Source organism: Poecilia formosa, unplaced genomic scaffold, assembly GCF_000485575.1.
Source record: "Poecilia formosa unplaced genomic scaffold, Poecilia_formosa-5.1.2 Scaffold154, whole genome shotgun sequence".
NCBI lineage: Eukaryota > Metazoa > Chordata > Actinopteri > Cyprinodontiformes > Poeciliidae > Poecilia > Poecilia formosa.
In genome coordinates, this window is record NW_006800093.1 from 1,053,721 (window position 1) to 1,076,574 (window position 22,854).

A 22,854-nucleotide genomic window follows, 5' to 3' on the forward strand; every position below is an offset into this window, starting at 1 on the left:
ATCCAAGTCGATAACTTTATCATCTGCATTGTGCGAAAAATTTTCTAGTTTTGCAAGTTTCTAGTGTTGATAGTTATTTTTTTCACTCACTTTCTACAGCAGAAATTCCTCCCGTGCAACAACTGTAACGACTACACGACTACTGTTTATTTGAAGTGAATCTATTTGTGACTTCCTTATAGTTTCAGGTTTTCTGGAAGATGCGTCAAAGAAAGGGGCGGGGTTGGCAGTCAGTCCTCATTGTAAAACTTTACTGTGAAGCTTGTTTGAATTTTATTCTTTTGTTTTTAGGTCTTGGGTAATAAAAACGAAATCCAACATCTGAAATCTGTTGCTCTGCGTGTAGCGAACCTATGCAAATGCACAAGATTCACTTTTTGAATTGAATTCCTGAAATAAATGTACCTTGTGGAACCGAATTCGATTCAGATTTCCAAATGGACCAATTTTTTGGGGATGAAAATGTCACTAAAAATTCAGCACAAAACGCACATTTGAATGCCCAGCATTGGATGGAGAGATGCAAAGACAGTGGAACAAAGGAAAATCAGTAGCTAACAGAGCACACGTCTCCTTTCACAGCTTGAATAGTGCGTGGCGTCTCCAAGGCGCACTCAGCCTTTCACTCACTGCCAGCTGTGCTTAACGTTCACATCTGAGTAATAGATGCAAATTTATGTTGCTTTGCAGCTTCCTGCAGCAACAAGCGGGAAGTCAGCAGTGCTTCAAAGTGAAATCGTAATCACTCAAGTGTGCATCATGTAATTCAGGTTCTTCAGGTTCTTTCTGAGCCACACTGTAACCTAGACTTACAGGAGTAGTTTGTGATATTTGTTCACAATGCTTTGGGAATTGATCGATGCTTTAAAAGTTGCCACCCAATAATCGGTCCCCTTAACCTAGTGAGGGGGTTTTAATTCACTGATTCATAAGGTCACTAACTCTAATTTCACACCCAAGCACATCCACCATAAACCGCACCAGCAAGCTTTTTAAGAAACGGTTCCACAGACGTGTTGAAACGGGGTGCAACATGCAAAAGATCCCGGCCTCCAAATCCAGCTCCCTGCTGGAGGGCCAAAAAAAAACACACAAAAAAAAAAAACACTCACCGACCGTAACTACCAGGTGTTAACTGCCAAGTTGTCAACGTAGCACACTGAATCCCAAATCTACGGTGTGGGATAGAAGAAAAAGGGGACGCAATACTTTGCTTTTTAATTATCACCATGACAACTAAATAACAAGGTCCAAGGTTATCGTGTTCCACAGGGTTGTTTTCTTTGAAATAAACGTATGCATATTCATTGTTCAATATTAACCTGTGGCAGCTGACACTGGAAGTGCCACCACCACAGTTTGAGTTTGCTGTCTCTCTCAATTCTGTGCGTTTTGGTTCAGTTAAAAAAAAAAAAAAAGGGCGACTCACATAAACATACTAACAGATCATCAGTATCAGATCATCATGCGTTTAAATCAGCTAACCGACCACTGCTGCGTTCAGACCGTTACTTATTCATAGTTGCAAAATAAACGCAAAGCCTGAAAGCACAATACTGTAACAGACTCGACGCTCTGTTCTTTGTATGGGGTTTTTTTTTTTGGGGTGTTTTCTGCTCTATGAGTGAAACTGTTGTCTTTCAGTTGCCATGGCTACCGATTTATGTATCGTGCAGGTGACACAGAGAGAGAGGGAGAGGAAAAAAGAATACGAGTGGTTTTTAGATGTTGTTCAGTGGTGTTTCTGCATTACTTTTCCTTTGCTGTGCTGCGCCACACTAAATTAATAAAACCTACATCTCCGTGTTTAATTTGGTTAACGTAATTGTTCTACCACGGCAGCGTGGCTATGGATGGAAAATAAAATTATTTTCTTTTTGCATCTTACAAAATGAGGCCCATATTACATTTAGTTTCTTACCTTATATGAATACATTTGTGGTCTTTATGTTGGATTATATTGAAATAATTCTCATGATTGGCCTTTCACTCCTCAAGGTGCAACCTTCCACCGCTCAAGAAGGAATATTTGGAGGACGTGGGAAACAAAACCCACCTGGTCACCGCCAACCCCAGCATCATTGAGAAAAGGTAAAGCGCTTCTTCAGGTGCTGAAGTGTCAAAGCAACTCCGGGCCATCATCACGCGTTTTGACTGTCATCATGATCAGACCTGCAGCAGTGTAGACATTATTCTAGGATTTCTTTTCATGAGCTCTTGGATTAGTTGCGGTAGGCCAGCCACTAAAAAAAAAAAAAAAAAAAATTATTAAACGTTGACAAGATTAGACTTTTAATAATTTAAAGGCTTAATTAAATATAAACACTGGATCAGATTTCATTCTTAGTCACCGTAAAACTATGTTATGTTTAACTGGGCAGCGCTCTTCACTCACTCCAGGTTGTTAATCTCACTCACTGCACTGAGGCATTTAGAGCGACTCTCCCTGTTCTTCCTCAGATTCCAAGGCCTTTTCTGGTCTAGAAAAGCTTTCGTGGACTATTTGAAGGCATACGGCTCCAGCTTCATCTACATGCCAGCGTTCTCCATGAGGCCCGGCACCGACCCGTCGCTCCGGGCCTACTACGCCATCACGGACTCCCCCTCCAACCTCACCATGCTCTTCGCCAACCCCGACTTCCTGCGCAACGTGGGCAAATTCTGGAAAGCGCGCGGCGTCCACGCCATGCGCCTCTCCACGGGCCTCTTCCTGGTCAGCCTGGCCCTGGGGATGTGCGACGAGGTGACGGTTTACGGCTTTTGGCCGTTCTCCATCGGACTGGACGGGCAGCCCATCAGCCACCATTACTACGACAACATTCTGCCCGGCAAGTGGTTCCACGCCATGCCGGAGGAGTTCGTCCAGCTGTGGCACCTCCACAAAAGCGGCACCCTGCGAGTGAAGGTGGGAAGCTGTCGACCTCAGAGTGAAGGGAATTAGGGCGCCTACGGACTCACTGACGTCGGTGAGGTTATTACGGTGAGCAGGAGAAGAGGGTCGGATTGCAAAAGATCAAGACGCTTGTGAGAGTAAAGGTTATACTCTCACAAGCGTGAGAGTATAACCTTTGGGAGGTACCCACACTGCACCCATGATTATTTATTTACCTGCTTTTTATTCCTGTTCATCATAAAAATGTCTATTCCCTGACACACGCACGCACGCACACACACACACACACACACACACAGAGCTTCCGTACAGTCCCAAAACTTTCCGTGGATCTGCCCTCATCTGTGGAACAGTGTGTTCCACGGGAAGCCTCAGCTGCCAAAGAGGAAAGGGGGTCGGGGGGTGGATTTTCCTCTTGACTGACACATGTGGCAGGTGGACCAACCCCCATCTGAGTTTCTGATGTAAGGAGGCAGAGGGAGCGAAGGGCCAAAGGGGAATAATAAAATGCACTGCTGAAACCCAACGAACAATGGAGAGATAATGGTGTCCTGGTGGCTTGAAAAGAAGTGGAATTTAATTGAGCAAGGGGTAAAAAAAACAAAAAGTGTTTTGTTTTTTCAGGGTGTGATCTCAGTTTTTTTCTCAAACTGACTCGTTCCAAATGGAGCTGTTATACAATGTACTTACTCTTCTGAATTAAATCCCCTAGAATGTTAAGCCATGTTGCATTTTAAACCTTCGATCTAAAAGAGAAAACCTGCTGTTGTGTATCTTGTCTTTGTTTGCCAAATGTGATGTTTTTATTATTAGTATTATTATTATTATTATTGCTTTTCTTTAGGTTTTAATGTGAATTGTGTTTGTGGTTCATCAAGGGGAGGGAAGATATTTTCCTGCCGAAACACATAGGTACCTCAGCTTTCGCTTCACTTTTAACGGTGATTGCCTTTTGTTTTTCGGTGAAACTCAGCAAAAGCAGGCTCCCTAGTTTAAATCCAATCCACTTCTGTAGAGAGCCTTGCTGGAAGTCGGCCCCCTGGTAGCAGGACTATACTTGTCAAGTGCCAAACCAGGGGAACAGTGGACTCTTTCATGCTCTGCCACCCAGTCCTCGTGCTGCTTGCGCTCTGAAACGAGGAGACGCTGATATAAAGAGGACACCGACACATGAAGAGGAACTCGATGGCACAAAGCGGGGCTTTCAGTCAGTGTTGCTTTTTCCCCCCATTAGATGTAGGAAACCTCGTTGAGTAAATAGTGAACCCGTTGCACTCGGTTATCGATCATTTTGGCCTCAGAGAACAGGCGCAGCTGAGCCTCTGTCCTGAACTCTTCTTATGATATTTTGTTTTATTTTTTTTGCCTTCAAAATCAAATCAAATGGACTTTTTTTTTTTGTATACATGCAAAACCCGCATTACTTATTTATTTGATGGCGTCTTTTTTTGTTGTTGTTGTTTTGTTTTGTTTTTTTCCTTAAAAATGTACTCTCGTATGTGCTATTGTGCCATACATGATGGTGCAACAATTGAGAACTCTGCATGGGGAACGCGGGATGTGAACCGCAGTCCTCGCTGCTGGAGGTACCAAACGTGTTTGGAAGTTTAGTGCTGTACGTTCTTATCTGCTCCGTCTGTAAAGCTGAATGAGGTCCAGTGCCTTTTAGATGAATTAGAGGAGAATCCCTCGTGAACTTCTCACTGGTGTGGCTGACGCGATGCAGTTGGTGATGCTTACTTTTTCGGTTTTCAGTGCTGTCGAGAAAAAAGAAACGTGTTGCCGTTTTTATGAATCGCTAATCAGAAGCCTTTTGTGGCTTTGTGAAGAGAAATCAATGACTGTAACAAAACATGCCGCTCTCTACATTGAGGGGCGTTAATCATCATATTTGAAACGTTTTCTTTTTCATGCTCATTTGTGCCCGACTACTAAAAGTCGCCAAAAAGTGATATTACCAATCCTGGGGTTTGAGACATTAGAAAATGGCCATCCAGAAAGAGAGCTGGATTCTAAAACTCAAGCGCAAATTTATAGGCAACATATTATCGGTCAGTTTTTCCAGGGACAAAAAGAAAGTCAGGAGAAATGTTGTCTAACAATTAGCTTGGAGACCCAACTGACTGGCACCCTACCTCAGGACGTAAAAGCACTCTCTGCAACCATTCAGGTAGATTTAAATTCCTGCCTGCTTCTGACTAGCATTTTTAACAACAGAGAAATTCTTTCTATAAGCAAAACTCTGCTGTGATCGTGTAAAACATAATAGCTGCAATACCAATAAATCACATCATTTCTTTCTTTTTCTTGTCATTGTTTTTAAGCTTTTAAAATTTGACACCAAAAATTATATTTACCCTGTAAAGATTACCCTGCAGAGTACCATCAGAGTGCAGGCTTGGGTTTTATCTAAGTTTTTTTTTTTGTTTGTTTGTTTTTTGTTTAAGTGAATGTTAGTCTGACTAATTGCACTGATAGATTTACGTTCTATTTCCTGTACTGCCTTGCTCGTTAGCCTGAAATGCCAAGTTAGCATGACCAGTGATCCTCAGACTCACAATAATGAGAAGGAAAATGGAGTTCTGTTTTTTAATAGAAGACTATTCCTTTAAAAAGGGCAGTGCATATCTAATGCCGAGCATGTGTGTTTGACTCTCTTCTGTTTGAGGTTACAAACCTCATTTGCTATGTAAATGTAATTTTAATGTGAATTATTCCAAAACAAAACAAAAAATCCTGAATAGTTTTTACTGCAGTCCATTCAACTTCAACGATTGTTTTTTTTTTTTTTATCTGCATCTTTATTTGTCGTCTTTTGCCCAGTATTGTAAACGAATGATCTGTCAAAGTTTAACTGTAATTAAGCATGATGACTTTTTAATACATAGGCGCTTTTGAGCCATCGATTTTTATCCTTTTCTTTTGTTTTTTTGTTGTTGTTTTTTTGTTCCCCAAGCCGTCAGTAAAAGTCGGCCGGGACAAGCGAAAACTCCTGCCCGCCAGCTTCATCTTTTCATCTTTTTGTGCAAATGTGAAGTGAAAAAAAAATGTGATGTAAACTTTGGTCTTGTGGAAAAGGGGCAAATTAGTTTTAGATCTGACATAATTAGTTGAGCTTCAGTTGAAATAAATCACAGGTATGCTTCTCTCGCTACGCTGTGAGCTTTGCGATTCACACAGCAGGAGTAGATTTTTCGAATTATTTAAAACGGTGATCAAACTAGAGATGCTATTTTTTCTTAATCGCATTTTGATGTGCTAAAACGCCCATATGAACAACATATGTCTGCTATTTTAAGAAACAGTGGTGGCGCATATTATTCCCATCATCTGGAATTTAGTGGCTGCATGCCTAGTTGTGAAGAAATGCTTCAAAACGGCTCACTTTAGCAAATATTTGAAGCTTTAGATGATTTATTTCTTAGTTGCTGTGCTGGTTGACTGTTAAATAATAAAACGGCTGTTGCAAACGACCATCTCACATTCGCATACAGTTCTTTTTAGGACTAATGCAATTTTACAGAGAGGTTTTTTTTTTGGACATTTTCATATGCAGCTAGTTGGCAAGTCTTGGATTACGGTTAGTATATTTTTAAAACGCGTTTCCTGCTTTAACCGCGTTCTAGTGCATCACCAGCAGGTGGAGTTCTCCGATGGGCAAAATCGCCTGTTTTTACTGTAAAGTTTGTAATATAGTCTCACTGCTTGTTTTGTTCTGCGGCCTAAAGGCTTTTCTTAAGAGTTTGTGTATTCGGTCTTGAGTTTTTCATTGTTTGAAACAAATCGAGGCATTTCAGCTGAGTATAATAATACTGAATGAAGTGGACGATGACAGGGAAGTTTTGGGCAGGGATTCTAATGTAACTTTATCGGTCTCAAAGGAATATTTAATCTTACTGTTGCTTGAGCACTAGACATTGTATCTGGCTGATGTGAATGTCCCCACAAGTGACGGGTTGTTTTTTGTTTGTTTGTTTGTTTTATGTAAGCATATTTTTTTTTTACAAGTCATCTGACGTACGTTGCAACTTGCTTGCTTACATTAGAGGACATTTTGGTAACACCAGCCTGTTGCCTGCTGCAGTTCCTCCCTGTCACTGCACAGCGGATGGATTAATAGAAATACATTTACATGGTACTAAATACTCATACCACCGTAAAACACCGTTAGTTTGACGCAGTGGCTTTAAACAAAAACTCTTGTGCGCAGGCCTTTCACAAAGCCAGCACAGCTGCACAAATTCAACAGATGATGAAGGAAACTTTAATTTAATCTGAAAAGGTCTGACAAAGTCCTAGTCCCCAATCCAAGAGATTTGTAAAATTAGGACAAGAAAAAGATAATTTTGTATGAGATGATTAGACAATAGTGCAAAATTTGTTTAGTCTGTTTTTTTTTTAGCTAGCATCACAGCACAGGTTTCATTTTTTAGGGTTGCAAACTACATATACCAACTTATATTAACGCCGTTATGTTGAGGCCGATTGAGACATCACAAGCCAAACATTGATGTTGCTCTAACTGCATAACTCTTTTTATTTTTATTTTGCACTTTTCTTTTTTGTCAATTTCTTAACAACCCGCATTTAGCATACAAGGTACAGACTGGCAAAGTGTTCACCATGTGGCTTAATAGTGGCTTACTCTTTCAATAAATTGTAAAATCAGGTTTATTGTAATTTAGCATACATAACCTTACAGTTTTAGTTATGGTGCTATGATGAATTGTGTTGGAACAAACTTGTCTGATCGTGTCAATGCAGTTAAGCCCAAGTGCGATGAATCATTTTTTTTTATTTAACATGTAAATGTTCTTTTTTTTTTCCTTTGTCTTCACCTGCAGCATTTGATGCAAAATGAGGAAGGAGATCCACTTTTCAAAGATTTTTTTCCCCCCTTTGTACCACTTTGATTTTAAACCATTTTGTCCAGTTTGATGTCAGCAACCCAGCTTGAGCATGTAAAAATAAAACTAAAGGTTTTGTTTGAAATTGACTGTTTATGGCTAAAAAAAAAAGAAAATCACAAAACAACCATACCCATGTTAAACTTCAACACCAGAATCAAATAAAAAGAAAAAATCTAAAAAAAAAAAAGGTTTTCTTTTTTTTTTGTTGCTTTCCCCTGAGAGTTCCCCTCATTCTTAAGGAGAAATGTCAAACAGAGCCACATCTACTGTAGAGGAGGATTTGCTTTATCTTTATCTTGCATGTGCGCGCAGTAATTCGGCCACACACACCGTTCTGCTTCTGAGGACCGTAGGCATTCACGGGAATCCACTGTGCTCTCCGCAGCCCTGTCTGCACGCTTGGTTTTTATGGGACATGAATTTTTTAAAGATGTCAGCAGAAGCTTCATCTCAGGCCTCCTCTGCTCAGAGCTAAACCTTTTCCGTTACGAAGAAACGACCGTCTTATCCGTGGCACTGAGATCACAGATTAACAACGAAAGGAAAATTAACTCCTGTTATTTTTGGGTTTTTTTACTTTTGCATGGCTTTATTACTTTGGATTTCATAAAGTACAAAAGTCCACATTGTTAAAGTCATCCTTTATGTCATATTACATATTACATTCCCATAGAATGTCAGTTCCCATTGTGTAGTCGCCAAAACAAAGTCTGTCACACACACCTCTGTTGCTATGCCAGAGTTTTATGATCATTTCAAAGCAAAAACCTCACAGGGGATAAAGATATATTAAGCACATGAATATTTAATATTCCAATTGACACTTCTCCACACAGATTCAGCATATCAGTGTTAGATTTAAGCTTGTCTGATTTTCTAAACACTTTTCTGTAACCTTGTTTTTTTTTAAACTGGGAACCTATTTTAATTTGAGAGCGCACTCTGGTACTTGTATGAAAGGCTGCATTCAGTGAGGTTTGGACATGCGGAGAGTCATGCCTGGTCAGGAAACTCCTGGTAAACATTATTTTTGGATGGTCAGATCACACCTCTTGGAGTCTGTAATAGAAGGCTGAGCGGTCCATAATGGCTGTGCTTTGCAGATTCAAAGTAAAAATGATGATGGATTTGAAGACGGACTGCAGTTTATGATTCTTCCAGCTGTGATTAATTAAAGGCAGCTCCAAGCTGATAGGGTTTTGGCCTTGATTGGAAAGAACTCAGTGTTTTCAGAGTTTTTTTTTTTTTGTTGTTTTTTTTTTTCTTTAGGGGGTGGGGGGTTTGCAGTTTTTTTTTCTGAAAGCTCATTCCAGGTCACAGGAGCGTAGAAGCTGGATGCTAATGCTCCATGTTTGGCTCTGATTTTGGGGATGCACATTAGACTTGAAAAGGAAGACCTGAGCGGTCTGGAAAGTTGGCATAACAACAGACCTGATCTGCACTTTACTCAATCAATGATTTGTATTTCAAAGTCTCCTTCCTGCCAAAGCCGTCCGAATGCATTGAGTTCAGAGTGTGCTTGCGTTTTAGCCCCTTAACAGTCACGATAACACCAGTGCCCTCATGCACCCACCGACTTACATGAAGTGTTTTGAGGGTGACAGTTAGCGGGTTTTTACGTGCCGAGTCAAGCGGAAGCATGTCGTGTTGCTTTTTATTGTTTTGTTTTTGTTTGCTCCTCTGTTGTGGAGGTTGTCGACGTGGATGTTGATGATATCTCCTGCAGCGATTTAAACAGTCCTAATCAACATGCGTCACAGATAGGAGATTAGTCCTGACAGGAATATTCTGTAATATTAACAGGAACACGAATAACAGAAGGACACTCGAGTCGGCCTTTAAACCTGACATCTATGTTTTATCAAGCTCAATCTTCCACTGAAGAAGTATCAGTCACTGTGTTACTTGAATTGTTTTTTATTATTATTATTTTAATTAAACGTTAGCTCTGTCAGGTCATTTTTAATTGAGTTCAAATTTGACTCAAATATTTGGGAATTAAAGTCAAAACGGCGTCCAAGACAGACGGGTGGCGGGGGGAAAAAAAACTAAATGATACTCTCCAAAACTGTATGCATAGAAAAACAATGACAATTTGTCGGCCGTGGACAAATTGACAAGCCGACCTGTGACTTTATAATCTGACACACTAAGATGGATTCCTCCAGGTCTGGTTTGCAGCTTTTGATTTCTTCTCTTTATTCTGCCACTGCTTTTGTTTCGCTTTCACTTGCGTTACGTTTTATTGTGTTATTCAAACAAACCCGACTTCACCAGAGACGACGCCGAAGCAGCTCCTATGGACGGCTTGAGGTCACGTCGCTTCCGGCTGTTGGTTCATCTGGGTTTTCTCGAGTCCAAGAGAAAAAGGAAAGAGAAAGCTCATCTATTTTCATGTCGCATTTCATCCAACTTTAACGTTTGTAACTTTATATAAACCCCCTAAAACCGATGATTTTTAAGTCGAGGGAAGCTTGTTTGTGCAGCACATTCAGCAGCGAACGCAGTTCACAGTGATTTGCGTAATAAAAGCATCATTAAACAAAAGATAACCAGTATATTGCAGTGGCAAAAGATAAAGAAGTAACAAAAAGTTCTAATCCAGACTAGAATTAATCAATGTTTCACTTAATGTTACAAGGGCTTTTTAGCCGTGACTTAACGGAACTCGGTTTTGCAATTTTCTGGAAGTATTAGATTAGAAAATTCTGGCAAATTAGATTAGATCCTAATCCAATTTTCTAACTCGTTGTGTCGGGCTTCTTCTGGTGCAGAATTATGATGTATAGCTCACGTTAATGACGTAAGATCCTCCGTCTTTTACCTGGCGAGCCAGATAATTGCTTTTTTTTTTTTTTGTAGAAAATTGCAACTCAGAGGCACTGACTGAAATATTACAAGTGCCTCCCTGTTTCCATTCAACCATGCTTCTTTTAAAACCTAATGTGATTATGCTCAGTGACAAAGTGATCAATCAAAAGAAATGTGTAATAAATCCAGTTTAATTGACTTAGCGGTAGATAAGCCTTCCAGGTTGCGTTAGAAAGGAGATAAATCTGAGGTTTGACTTTAGACAGCTGCATTTCTTTTACTAGTGTTTTTCTTTTCTTTTTTCTCTTTTTTTGTGTTTACTCTGGTTATCTTTATCCGATATCGAAAACTGTTTTGAGCTAAATCATTTCAGCGGGCAAAAAAAAAAGAAAAGAAAAAAAAAGAGGCAACCCCATCAAACATCACCAAAAGGAATAAGTACTTAATGACTTTTCTGTTTTGGGTTTTCAGTGCGGTTCCAAGCACGTTTCTGTTCATTTAGGCTGAGGACATTTTTAATCTGTCTCTGACATACCAAGTCAGTTTATAGTGCTCAAAGACTCATTTGGGCTGGCGTATTTACAGAGCGGAATGGCTGTACAGTAAAACTCCTGTGATCACAATAAAGCAGAACTCTGTGAACAGATTTGTTTCTCATTTCTTAAAAAGAATAATCCAAATAAAATAAAATAATAAAAAAAAACATGGATTAATGATATCCGTGCCCTTTATCAGAGTATGCCAACCCGTCAGAACTATTTTCTCATGCCCTTCATAGAATCAGTGGCCTTGCCTGATCTCTCTGTTCTCTCTCAACGCTCAAGGGAAGAAGACATGACGGAGACAACCTCGAAGAGAGGCTCTGGGATGTGTGAATAAAAACATGTTTCCCCCCACAGGCCTCTAATGTCAGGTCTCATCATCCCACTGCCAATTAGGGACACGGGGCCTCACTTTGGAACCCTGTAGGATTTGCCCGTCACTTGTAGCGCCGTCAGCGGAAGAATGACGAGGATGAGCGGAAAGAGGGGACCACCAGTCCACTGCTCCAATGCTGGATCACTGAGCTTTTCAGTGATCCAGCTTTTTTCTAGATGAGCGTATAAAGCAAAAATACATTTGAACCTAAATGTGTTTGGTCATGAAAAGTTGATCCCTATAAATCCTTGATCGGCAGAGTTTGGCGCAGCAATAGACCTGGCTTTTAGGGCTCCGTTTGGGAATTGAGACGGGGTGGGTTTTTTTGATGACAGAAGGAGATGATTAAGAAGACAGACCTGTCCATGCATGCAGATTTGTTGGAGCATCATGTGATAACAACCGAAGGGTTTCACTTTCAATATGTACAAGCAGAGAGAGAGAGGAAGAGAGAAGTGGAAGGGCATCTGTCTTTTTCTGGGTTCTGGCTTCTTTCCTGATGGCATGCCAACTTTCTCTCTCTTTCAGTCTATAATGTAATGCACAGCCGAGCCAAAGGCTGGAGGGGGAAGGGCGCAAAAAAAAAGCCTCAGGGACGCATTTCAATGGGTGATGGGTAATTCGGAAATGGCCCACGCTGCGCATCTGAGTGGAGCAGACGGATGTGAGCTTTACAGGCTGCAGTGCGGCTTGAGCCAATTTGGAAATTCACTGTTTGTGGAAAGAAAAAGAAAAAAAGGGTGTCCCGACAAGAAGACTTGTGCACACGGAAAATAGAAGTAAGAGTCATTTAAAGAATATTTTTTGAGGATAGGAATTTGGAGGCACTGATAGCTGTGATATGAAAACTGTGCCTTTGTTTTCACGACCTCTGAGGTCACAGCCACAGGTCAGCACATCTGGTGACTGACCCTGTCACTTTGCTGACTCACTGTGCTAAATATGTACTGGACACGTAAACGAGAGATCACACTTCCCCGTTCCGTCGTCTAGGTTTCAGATTTTACAGGAAGCTGTTACGGACTTAATTATTAAATATTAGCCGCAGTTCAGGGCTAATCTAATTAGCTCTCAACCGCAATTTGCTGCTTAAATGTTACAATGAGAACAGTAAAAAAAAGAAGAAGAAGAAGAAGAAGAAGAAGAAGAAGAAGAAGAAGAAGAAGAAAAAGCTTTCACTTTGTCATTTCTGATCTTGGTTCGGTTATCATTTTCAGTCTGAATGTGATACCAAGAGCATCCAGTCATCTCTTTTGTAGCAGTCCTGTTCAGAGGGAGCAGGATGGAGTCATTCTGGGACAGAGAGAAGAGGAACAGTGAAGTGGCTGCAGCTAAATGTCCCGTGGACCAATGGAGTTGCCTCGCTCCTCCCAGACCAATGAAAATCAATCTCCCTGGTCAGTAACAGAAGCTTTTTGTGGCTTGAGCCACCGGCGCAAAAGATAAGATGAGATCATTTGATCGAGATCCGCTAAAAGCTCCGGTAATTGGGACGCTGGAGACAAATGAAGACAGTCTGTATCATACTAATTCGATTATGTGTGCGCGGAAGTTTATGTCGGATGAAACTGCGAAGCTGTGCAAACTGTCAAAAGCAGAGCGCATGATCTGAAGAAAAGAAAAGGCACACCCTTCCAAACAAAAGTATCGGTCCCAGCATCAATAACAATCAATTTACTGTGATAAAAACGGGATCCTGCACGGACGAGCAGATGACAAACTTTTTCCTCCTTGATGTCTCTCTTTATTTGTTGCGTCTACAGAAGTCACTGTGTCGTGACTGGCTCCCGGCCTTCACTGCATCCGGTCTCAACAACAAATCACTGTGTTCCACCGGAGGAGAGAGGGGGCTGAGCCCAGAGAGACACGCAGTAAGCAACAAGTGTTCACAGAAAAGCTACTCCTTTTCTTTTTTTTTTTTACATTTATTCCCAGACAAACGTATCAGTTTGAAATCCAAAAAAATTAAATAAAAAAAATCCAATTAATCCGTCTTGTCACCTTCCAGCGTCAGAACTCATATCCAAACGCACCTTTCATTTTTGCTTAAATCACTTTTGATTTAAGCAGCTTCTTAGTTAGGCATAGATTATCTTGAATTTGTATGTGGCACACGCACAACAGTTAGACATAACCGATCAGTCAGCGGAGGAGAAATGCTGAGAGATGAGCATGCATTGTCAGTCAGCAGTACCACATGGCCTAATGGGTCTGTGGTGGTTTGAGGGGAATTTATGTCGGTTAACTCTTAACCATACAAGGAGTTGTGGTTGCGGTTGCACATCTCCAGCTCCAGCTGTGAAATAGTCTGTTAAGCAGTCCACTGCGGTCTGGATGGCAAAGAATATAGAAGTACAAAAAAGCTATTCTCTATTGCCATGGTGATATACAGTCTGTTTTGAAATAAAAGCAATAAGATGTATTAGATTTTCTCGTGTAAATACAGTGTCGCGTATTCGGTTATTAAACTGTGAGAGTCCTCGTTCTGCCTTTTCGCAATTACGCTCCGCTGTGTTTGTTCAAAAAGGGACCCCTTAATTAATGCTTCAGCCTTTCTCCTTCCTGGACGCTCTGGTTCCTCTCCACTCCGCCCACGGCTCTGTCCTCCCCCTCTATTTGAATCGCCGTTGTTCATCACGCCGTCGCAGTTATTGACCGAACCGTCTGAACGCCCACACGTCGCTGTTGTTCGAGGCTGGAAGGCGTGCGGGGTCTAGTCCTGGCAAACAGTGGCCAGTGTGGGTTGAGATGCGGGTAGGTGGTCCGCATCAGGCTTCTGAAGAGATTTCCAACACTTTCTTCCTCCCCTCTCTTGTCCTATGGGAGGAGAAGCGGGACTGAGACTGAACTGGTGCATGCATGCATGTGTGTGTGTGTGTGCGCGTCTGCAGAAGCGGTGGTCTTGTGAGTGTCAGCTTGGTGTGCTCTAGGATATTTATAGTTCTCATTAGCCACATCCTGCTAGTGCCAGGGGTCGCAGCACAGTGAGCTGGAATTGTAAGAGAGAGATTTTTTTTTTTCCACCCTCACACCAGCAAACACACGCACACTCCGCGTACACTGCTAACAAAACTGTACAGTACAAGGGCACGTTTTTTTTTTTTCAAAAACAAAATCCCAAATTCCTTTTCTGCGTGCAGATTTTAAACCGCATTTGAGACACGTCGGAGCCAATCATCCCTCAGAGTGATGGATGGAAGCGCAGACCGGTGCAGCAGGTGGTTCGTGGGCGTGCAGACTGGAGCCACGCTAAGACCAAAAAACAAGAAGCGAGTGAAATGAACGGAACATGCACAGAGTGTTGCCAAGTATGTTCTCCCTAAAAAAAAATATAATAAAGAAAAAAAGAAAAAGAAACTGGCACAACGGTTGCTGACTGAACAACTGTGATATTGTGCAGAGCTGGTCACTCTGTTGGCATAGCAACAAGTATCAGAGCGGAAAGGATTACGAGAAGGAGGAAGGAGGATAAAACAAAAATCACATTCATTATGACAAATTTCCCAACAACGCTGTCCTGATTTCCCGAATTAAAATAAATGTATAAATAAGTAAATTTATTTAAAAAATAAGCCCATCTCATCAGAATTCATTTAAATGTGCCAGTACATGAACACAGCGCTCAAAAAATGATTTTTTTTTTTCTGGTTTTGTTTCAGATGATCAAATCACATTTTTATTTCATGACGTTCACCTTTTCTGTCAAGAAAAAAAAAAGCAGCTCCACTGCTCTTAGGAGTAAAGAAACAAAACTGAATGTCCAAGGTGGAACATCTTTCTTTTATAAATGAAAGAGATAGTTATGACAGTATGCTTATTATGCATTTAATAAGTTATGGGTTTATTTATTCATGTAAAAAAAAAAGGTAAAAAATATAGTTTATTTCATTGCAGTTGAATTCATGAAGGAGTTTTACCTTGTCTGGAAACGGCTAAATTGGGGGAAAAACTAAACCAATCCTTTGATTTTTTTTTCATCCATCTAATGCATGAGCATTGCAGCAATATGCATAAATCCAGGCCGACTTCCAGTGAATGTCAATAAGTAATTTCTTAAGTGGACCATTTCCGAGTCTTGAACGCCCACCAACAGAGCATTTTGGGAGTTGCCAGAGCAATTTATGAAAAGTGCTACCAGGCCGCCAGGCTCAATGTCACACCAGATAAATAGTTCACTCCTTATAGCATTTTCCTTTTTGTGTGAGCATAAACGGGGCCACTGGAGTCCTCTGGTATCTGGGAGCAACTGAATTTGGAACTTTCTGATAGCAATTCCAAAAAAAAAAAAAAAAGCCAAGTAAGTGCTTTGGGGAAATTTTGTTTTTATCAGCCGAGGCGTTATGACACAGTAAGCCTTGGTTTTGTTTTTGTTATGTCCCAGCTGGATTTCTGTAATAAACTACGGGAGGGTGGGCAATTTCTCCAACTCTGGTTTCAATCCTCCAACTGCCAGTTTATTTCAAGATCCGGCTTAAACTTATTTGATTTATTTGAAAGTTTCTTAGCTCCTCCGCTCCATTTGATCTCCCTGAACTCCGACCCGTTTGTGGACTGTTTCGATCTCTCGGGTCAGCAGATCAGAAGAATCCCAAAGCTGTGCTGTTAAAAAAAAAAAAAAAAGTTAAATGCTTTGCCTCTGCAGGCCACACAGGTGGGCTTGCTAGCTCTTCTTAAAGCTCCTTTAAAAACAGACAATTGCTGTTTGTAAAAACANAAAAAAAAAAAAAGTCAAGTAAGTGCTTTGGGGAAATTTTGTTTTTATCAGCTGAGGTGTTATGAGACAGTAAACCTTGGTTTTGTTTTTGTTACGTCCCAGCTGGATTTCTGTAATAAACTACGGGGGGCCAATTTCTCCAACTCTGGCCTCAATCCTCCGACTGCCAGTTTATTTCAAGACCCGGCTTAAACTTATTTGATTTAATTGAAAGTTTCTTAACTCCTCCGCTCCACTTGATCTCCCTGAACTGTGACCCGTTTGTGCACTGTTTCGATCTCTCGGGTCAGCAGATCAGAAGAATCCCAAAGATGTGCTGCTAAAAAAAAAAAATTAGATGCTTTGCCTCTGCAGGCCACACAGGCAGGCTTGCTAGCTCTTCTTAAAGCTCCTTTAAAAACAAACAACTGCTGTTTGTAAAAACAGAATAAAATGTATTTTTTTGTTGTTGTCTCACTTCTACAAATTCAAATTTCCTGATATCTCCAAGCTGTGACTAATTGGTCAAATCAAAAAATGTCCGGTGTCATGTTTTAATGCTTATATATGCTTTTTTAAAATTCAGCAGAAATATTTAACTGTGACATATTTTTAAAATAATGTAATCCACCATGAAAATTGAATGCGTCTATAAGGACATTTACCTGGATAAATCCTTTAAAATCCTCTGTGTGCTGCATTTCAGTAACTGAAGAAACGAGGAGCTACAGTTGTTTGTGTCATGAATGGCTTAGGAAGCCGGCAGATTAGCAGTCGCGACGGGTTCCTTCATTTAAACTCGACGTTTTCTCCCTGAGTGTGTATCAGAGAGCCGTGTACACGCTGAACGTGCCTCGCATGGTTTGGTGGTTTGAAATGAATAATTGATTGTGTTTTATTTTGGTCATTATTGTTTCACTTAGTGTTGATATGTGTGTGACGGGCGTGTGTATTGGACATTTATAGAAATAATCAACAAATTGTATTGGTTCACACAACATTTAACAGCCAAATATGATTCCATATTTTACGGGACAAGTGGCAACCCCATGCCCTCATGCTAACATTAGCCTTGTATCTAAAATACTAGGCATTTTACATAATTTCGTATTTATTAGCAATGTTTATCATACTGAATGGATTAGGTCACTGTAAATTAACATGCTGGTGACATCACACGTCACCGACAGCATTTATGCTAACCTTAGCATTTTGGATCATTTTAAGTTATACACTAATGTTAGCATACTGAATGATGTTAGCATACTGAATGACACCTGTGATGTGTGATGACACACCACTATACCATGATATGCTGGTAAAAGTTGAATCCACAGAGTGCTTTCATTTAACACTTGCTAGTGGTGACATCACAGTGACACTTGTGACATCACCAGCATGTTTACTTACTTACATACTGAATTGACTTAATCCATTCAGTATGGTATAAGGCTAATGTTAGCATTAGCATCATGCATAATATTAGCATCATGTTAATTAGCATCATGCTAATTTTAGCCATCATGCTAACATTATGGCTGACAATATGCTAATCAATATCCTAATGATGGCATAATGATGGCTATTATCAATATGCCATCAATACATACTACTAGCATGTAGTATCACACTACATGCTAGTAGTATCACATACTAGCATGTGATACTACATGCTAGTGTCACTAGCATGTAGTATCAACATGCTAGTATCAACATGCTAGTGATACTACATGCTAGTAGTATCACTAGCATGTTGATACTAGCATGTAGTATCAACCTGCTAGTGATACTGCATGCTAGTAGTATCACTAGCATGTTGATACTACTTGCATCACTTAAGCTAAACTTAGCATTTTGGATAATTTTAATTTATACACTGTTAGCATACTGGATTGTGTTAGTTCACTAATTTTGTGTTAGATCTGTAATAACCTGTTATTACAGATCTTGGTTTTAAGGTGGAAAGTGATTTCAAATTAGACAGCCAAATCAGAGCCATGGTTAAGTCCAGTTTTTAACTGAAACAGTGATCCACGCTTTTATTTCGACACGACTGGATTACTGTAACTCACCATATCTAGGAGTCAGTCAGTCGCTGCTCTCACGTCTGCAGCTGGTTCAGAATGCTGCTGCACAACTTTTGACAGGAACTCGAAAGAGGGAACATGTGACCCCTGTCCTGGCCTCACTTCACTAGCTACCTGTATATTTTAGGATTCATTTTAAAATTCTTATGTTTGTTTTTAAATCACTGCATAATCACTTGCCCCGGATTACCTCTCTGAGCTTCTTCACCCCTACGTACCCTATCGGTCTCTCAGGTCAGCAGATCAGCTGCTCTTGGAGGTACCGAGATCAAGAAAGGAAGCTCGGAGGGGACAGGGCTTTCTCTATCATGGGCCCTAAGTTATTGAATGACTTGCCTTTGCACGTTAGAGAGGCCCCTTCACTGTCCACTTTTAAAGCTCGTCTTAAAACACATCTATTTTCCTTGGCTTTCAACTCCAGCGGGATCCAGTTTTAAATTGTATGTTTGTTTTTAAACTGTAAGAGTTTTTATTTTATTTATTTATTTATTTTTATTTAATTTTTTTTTAATTGCTATGTTGTGTTTTAACGTTTTGTATCAGCTGTGGTTGTTTTAAAGTGCTTTATAAATGAAGTTGGTATGGTATGCTAGTGATAATCTTCATCCTACTGGTAGTATCAACAGACTAGTGACTCAATATGCTAATGACAGCCATCCTGCTAATGTTAGCATGGGTAAAAGCCCGCCCACAAGGCGCTCGCCAACCTGCCCCATCTCCAGGCCTGGATCCCCACTCTGGGGAACACTTGACGGGGAAGTGTTACCCAGAGTGGGGAAAAACAAACTGAGTGCCTTGTGGCCTGTTGATACTACCAGTAGGGCAAGTGCGGGCAAGTGTTCCCTTGCCCACGTCCGAGCAAGGGAACAAAGTCCATTGTTATAACTCATTATAAGGGATCTTCGGGCTGCGCTTAGTCTGGTTCCTCACCTAGGACCTAGCTGCCTGGGGTGACCCTACCAGGGGCATAAAGCCCCAGACAGCACAGCTCCTGGGATCACTGGGACACTCAAACCCCTCCACCACGATAAGGTGTCAGCCCATGGAGAGGACCTAACTACTAAAACAATTTTAAAACCAACTAACTACTAAAGGAACAATTTTAAAACCAACTAACTACTAAAGAAACAATTTTAAAACCAACTAACTACTAAAGAAACAATTTTAAAACCAACTAACTACTAAACAAGCAAGTTTAAAACCAACTAACTACTAAAGGAAACATTTTAAAATCAACTAACTACTAAAGAAACAATTTTAAATCCAAATAACTACTAAAGGAACAATTTCAAAACCAACTAACTACTAAAGAAACAATTTTAAATCCAACTAACTACTAAACAACCAAGTTTAAAATGACCTAAGTACTAAAACAAATTTAAAAAGACCTACAGTGGATATAAAAAGTCTACACACCAAATATAAAATAAAAAATTTACAATAACCTGGTTGCATTCATATGCACACCCTTAAAATAAAACTTTGTGGCAGCCCTTGGCTTTTATTACAGCACTCTTCTTTGCTGCTCCAAATCCGATAGATTGCGAAGGCATCTACTGTGCACAGCCCTCTTCGGATCACCCCACAGATGTTTGATGGGATTCAGTTCTGGACTCCAGCCTTTTTTTTTGTTGGCCCCTGTGGCCTTTTTTTTTTTTTTTTTTTTAAGGTTTTGTTGCAGCATTGGAACACATGTGGCAAATGTCACCAGGCTGGGAATCGCACCTGCGACCACCGGCATGAGTATGCCAACACTGACTGACTGATATTTGGAACTGTTCATATTTCCGTCCACCCTCACTAAGGCCCCGGTTCCAGCTGAAGCAAAACAGGCCCAAAGCATGATGCTACCACCACCATGCTTCACTGTAGGTATGGTGTTCTTCTGGTGAGGGGCAGTGTTGTTTTTGCCCCAAATATACCTTTTGGAATTACGGTATGTCCAAAACGTTCAACCTTGGTTTCATCAGACTGTAACACATTTTTCCACATGTGTTTAGGAGATTTCAGATGTCTTTTTGCAAAATTAAGCCGGGCTTTGATGTGTTTCTTTGAGAGATAAGGCTTCTGTCTTGTCACCCTATCCCATAGCCCAGACATATGAAGAAGACAGGAGATTGTTGTCAAGTACTGTAGTACAGCCAGTACTTGCCAGAAATTCTTGCAGCTCCTTCAGTGTTGCTGTCGACCTCTTGACAGCCTCCCTGACCAGTTTTCTTCTTGTCTTATCAGTTTTGGACGGACGTCCTGTTCTTGGTAATGTCACTGTTGTGCCATGTTTTCTCCACTTGATGACAGTCTTCATATTGTTCCATGGCATATTTAATGAACTGGAAATTCTTTTGTATCCTTCACCTGACTGGTATCTTTGAATAATGAGATCCATCTGATCCCGTGGCAGCTCTTTGCGGACCATGGCTTGTGCTGGATGATGTGCCTACGGAAAGCCTACTAGAACAGCTGAACTTTATCAGAGGCACTTTAATTGGTGACAGGTGTGTGCAGCTGCACCCCCAGTTCTAAAAGGGTGTGCACACTTACGCAACCACATTATCTCAGTTTGTTTTTACTGCACCTCCCTGAAAGATTTACGTTTGTCTTTCAATTGCATTGTACAGGTTATAGGTCACAGTAAAGGTGGAAAAAGCTGTGAAAATGTTTTTTTTACATAAAAAAACCCTGGCATTTGAACAGGGCTGCGTAGACTTTTTATATCCACTCTATCTACTAAGCAAACAATTTAAAAACACCTAACTACCTACTAAGCAAACAATTTAAAGACACCTAAGTTCAACTTTAAAAAAATCACTAAGTTCACTCGGAAACATTCATCTAGGGTTGCTCCAGTGAACCTACTGAAAAACCCAAACAATTAAAAAAAGACCTAACTACCTAAGCAAACAATTTAAAAACACCTAACTGCCTACTAAGCAAACAATTAAAAAAGACCTAACTAACTACAAAAGACCTAACTAGCTACTAAGCAAACAATTAAAAAAGACCTAACTAACTACAAAAGACCTAACTAACTACTAACCAAACAATTAAAAAAGACCTAACTACCTATGAAGCAAACAATTTAAAAACACCTAACTAATAAGCAGACACTTGTTAAATGACCCAACAGAAGGCATGAACGGTTCCACAGGTGTGAACTCATCAAACCTGGGCTTTGGCTCGAAAACCTCTTTCTGCAGAGGTTCAACAAAGGCCTCCCTGGGTACGATGTTATACCTTGGCTCCAGTTCAAATTCCTGTGGGTCATTGGTTGACAGGATCTCCGGTAGATAGTTTTCAAGATCNCCTAACTACCTAAGCAAACAATTTAAAAAAGACCTAACTACCTAAGCAAACAATTTAAAAAAGACCTAACTACCTAAGCAAACAATTTAAAAAAGCACCTAACTAACTACTAACCAAACAATTTAAAAACACCTAACTCCTAAGCAGACACTTGTTAAATGACCCAACAGAAGGCATGAATGGTTCCACAGGTGTGAACTCATCAAACCTGGGCTTTGGCTCGAAAACCTTTTTCTGCAGAGGTTCAACGAAGGCCTCCCTGGGTACGATGTTATACCTTGGCTCCAGTTCAAATTCCTGTGGGTCTTTGGTTGACAGGATCTCCGGTAGATAGTTTTCTAGATCTATTATGTCCGACACATCATCTGAAGGAAAGTAGGCCTCCACAGGTGAGATTTCATCACACCTGGGCTCCAGTCCTAATTCCTCGTCCAGCAGATCTTTTGTTGACAAGATCGCTGGAGAAGTCAAGGCTGCCATGGCCGATGTTTTGTTGGCCATGGTGTGAGAGGTCTCTGGGTTTTTCGGTAGGTTCACTGGAGCAACCCTAGATGAATGTTTCCGAGTGAACTTAGAGAAAAAACCCTTGATCCTCCCTTTCAGACCTTTGAGCATAGATGTTGGCTCAACTGGGCGGACACCGGCTTTCTTGGATTCCTTACGAGACGCATGCAATCTGACAAGAAGATCCTTAACCATCACTTTGATTTCCTCAACCATACCGTTGGTCAGTTGATCAACGTGATTGTTGTCGTCAGAGTCAGAGTCTACGCTGGAATTGACTCTTTCCACCACATATTTGACAATAAGATCGTTTAGATTGTCGGTGTGCTCTGTCCGGACATCTCCACTAACCTTTATGGCCATGGCAAAGGCTTCAGGCACCTTGTTGCCAACGATTGTTTTTATGGCATCAGTCGTGCAACTGTCCTTTGGAAGACAAACTTGAGCGGTAGCTGTAAAAAGCTCTAAGATATCTTCTAAAATCCTGAACAAAACACAGGTGGTGGATCGAGCGGGGTCTCCCTCTGCCAAATGCATCCACTCAATCCAGGTTAAGTTCCAGAATAGTGGTTGGACTATAAACCTCAGGATGTTGGCTGTGACGATTTGGTTCATTCCGCTTGGCATGATCGCTGTAGACTTCTCTGATTTCTGGAAAAGTTGCAAGTTTTCTGATTTAACGCTAGATTTAACAGGAACTGCTCCGGGCTCTGAGACAAAGGTCTGCAAAGTGAG

The 22,854-nt window shown here is 40.7% G+C and overlaps 1 protein-coding gene across 1 annotated transcript in view; it reads left to right on the forward strand.

The window, feature by feature from the left end:
• Positions 1 to 3,613, forward strand: part of st8sia1 (ST8 alpha-N-acetyl-neuraminide alpha-2,8-sialyltransferase 1) — a 24,121-nt gene extending 20,508 nt beyond the window's left edge. Inside the window, exons 4-5 of the mRNA XM_007564052.2 lie at positions 1,999 to 2,091; positions 2,461 to 3,613. Coding sequence (XP_007564114.1) covers positions 1,999 to 2,091; positions 2,461 to 2,941 — 574 coding nt within the window. The 3' untranslated portion in view covers positions 2,942 to 3,613. The remainder of the gene's footprint in view (positions 1 to 1,998; positions 2,092 to 2,460) is intronic.
• The last annotated feature ends 19,241 nt before the right edge of the window (positions 3,614 to 22,854 follow it).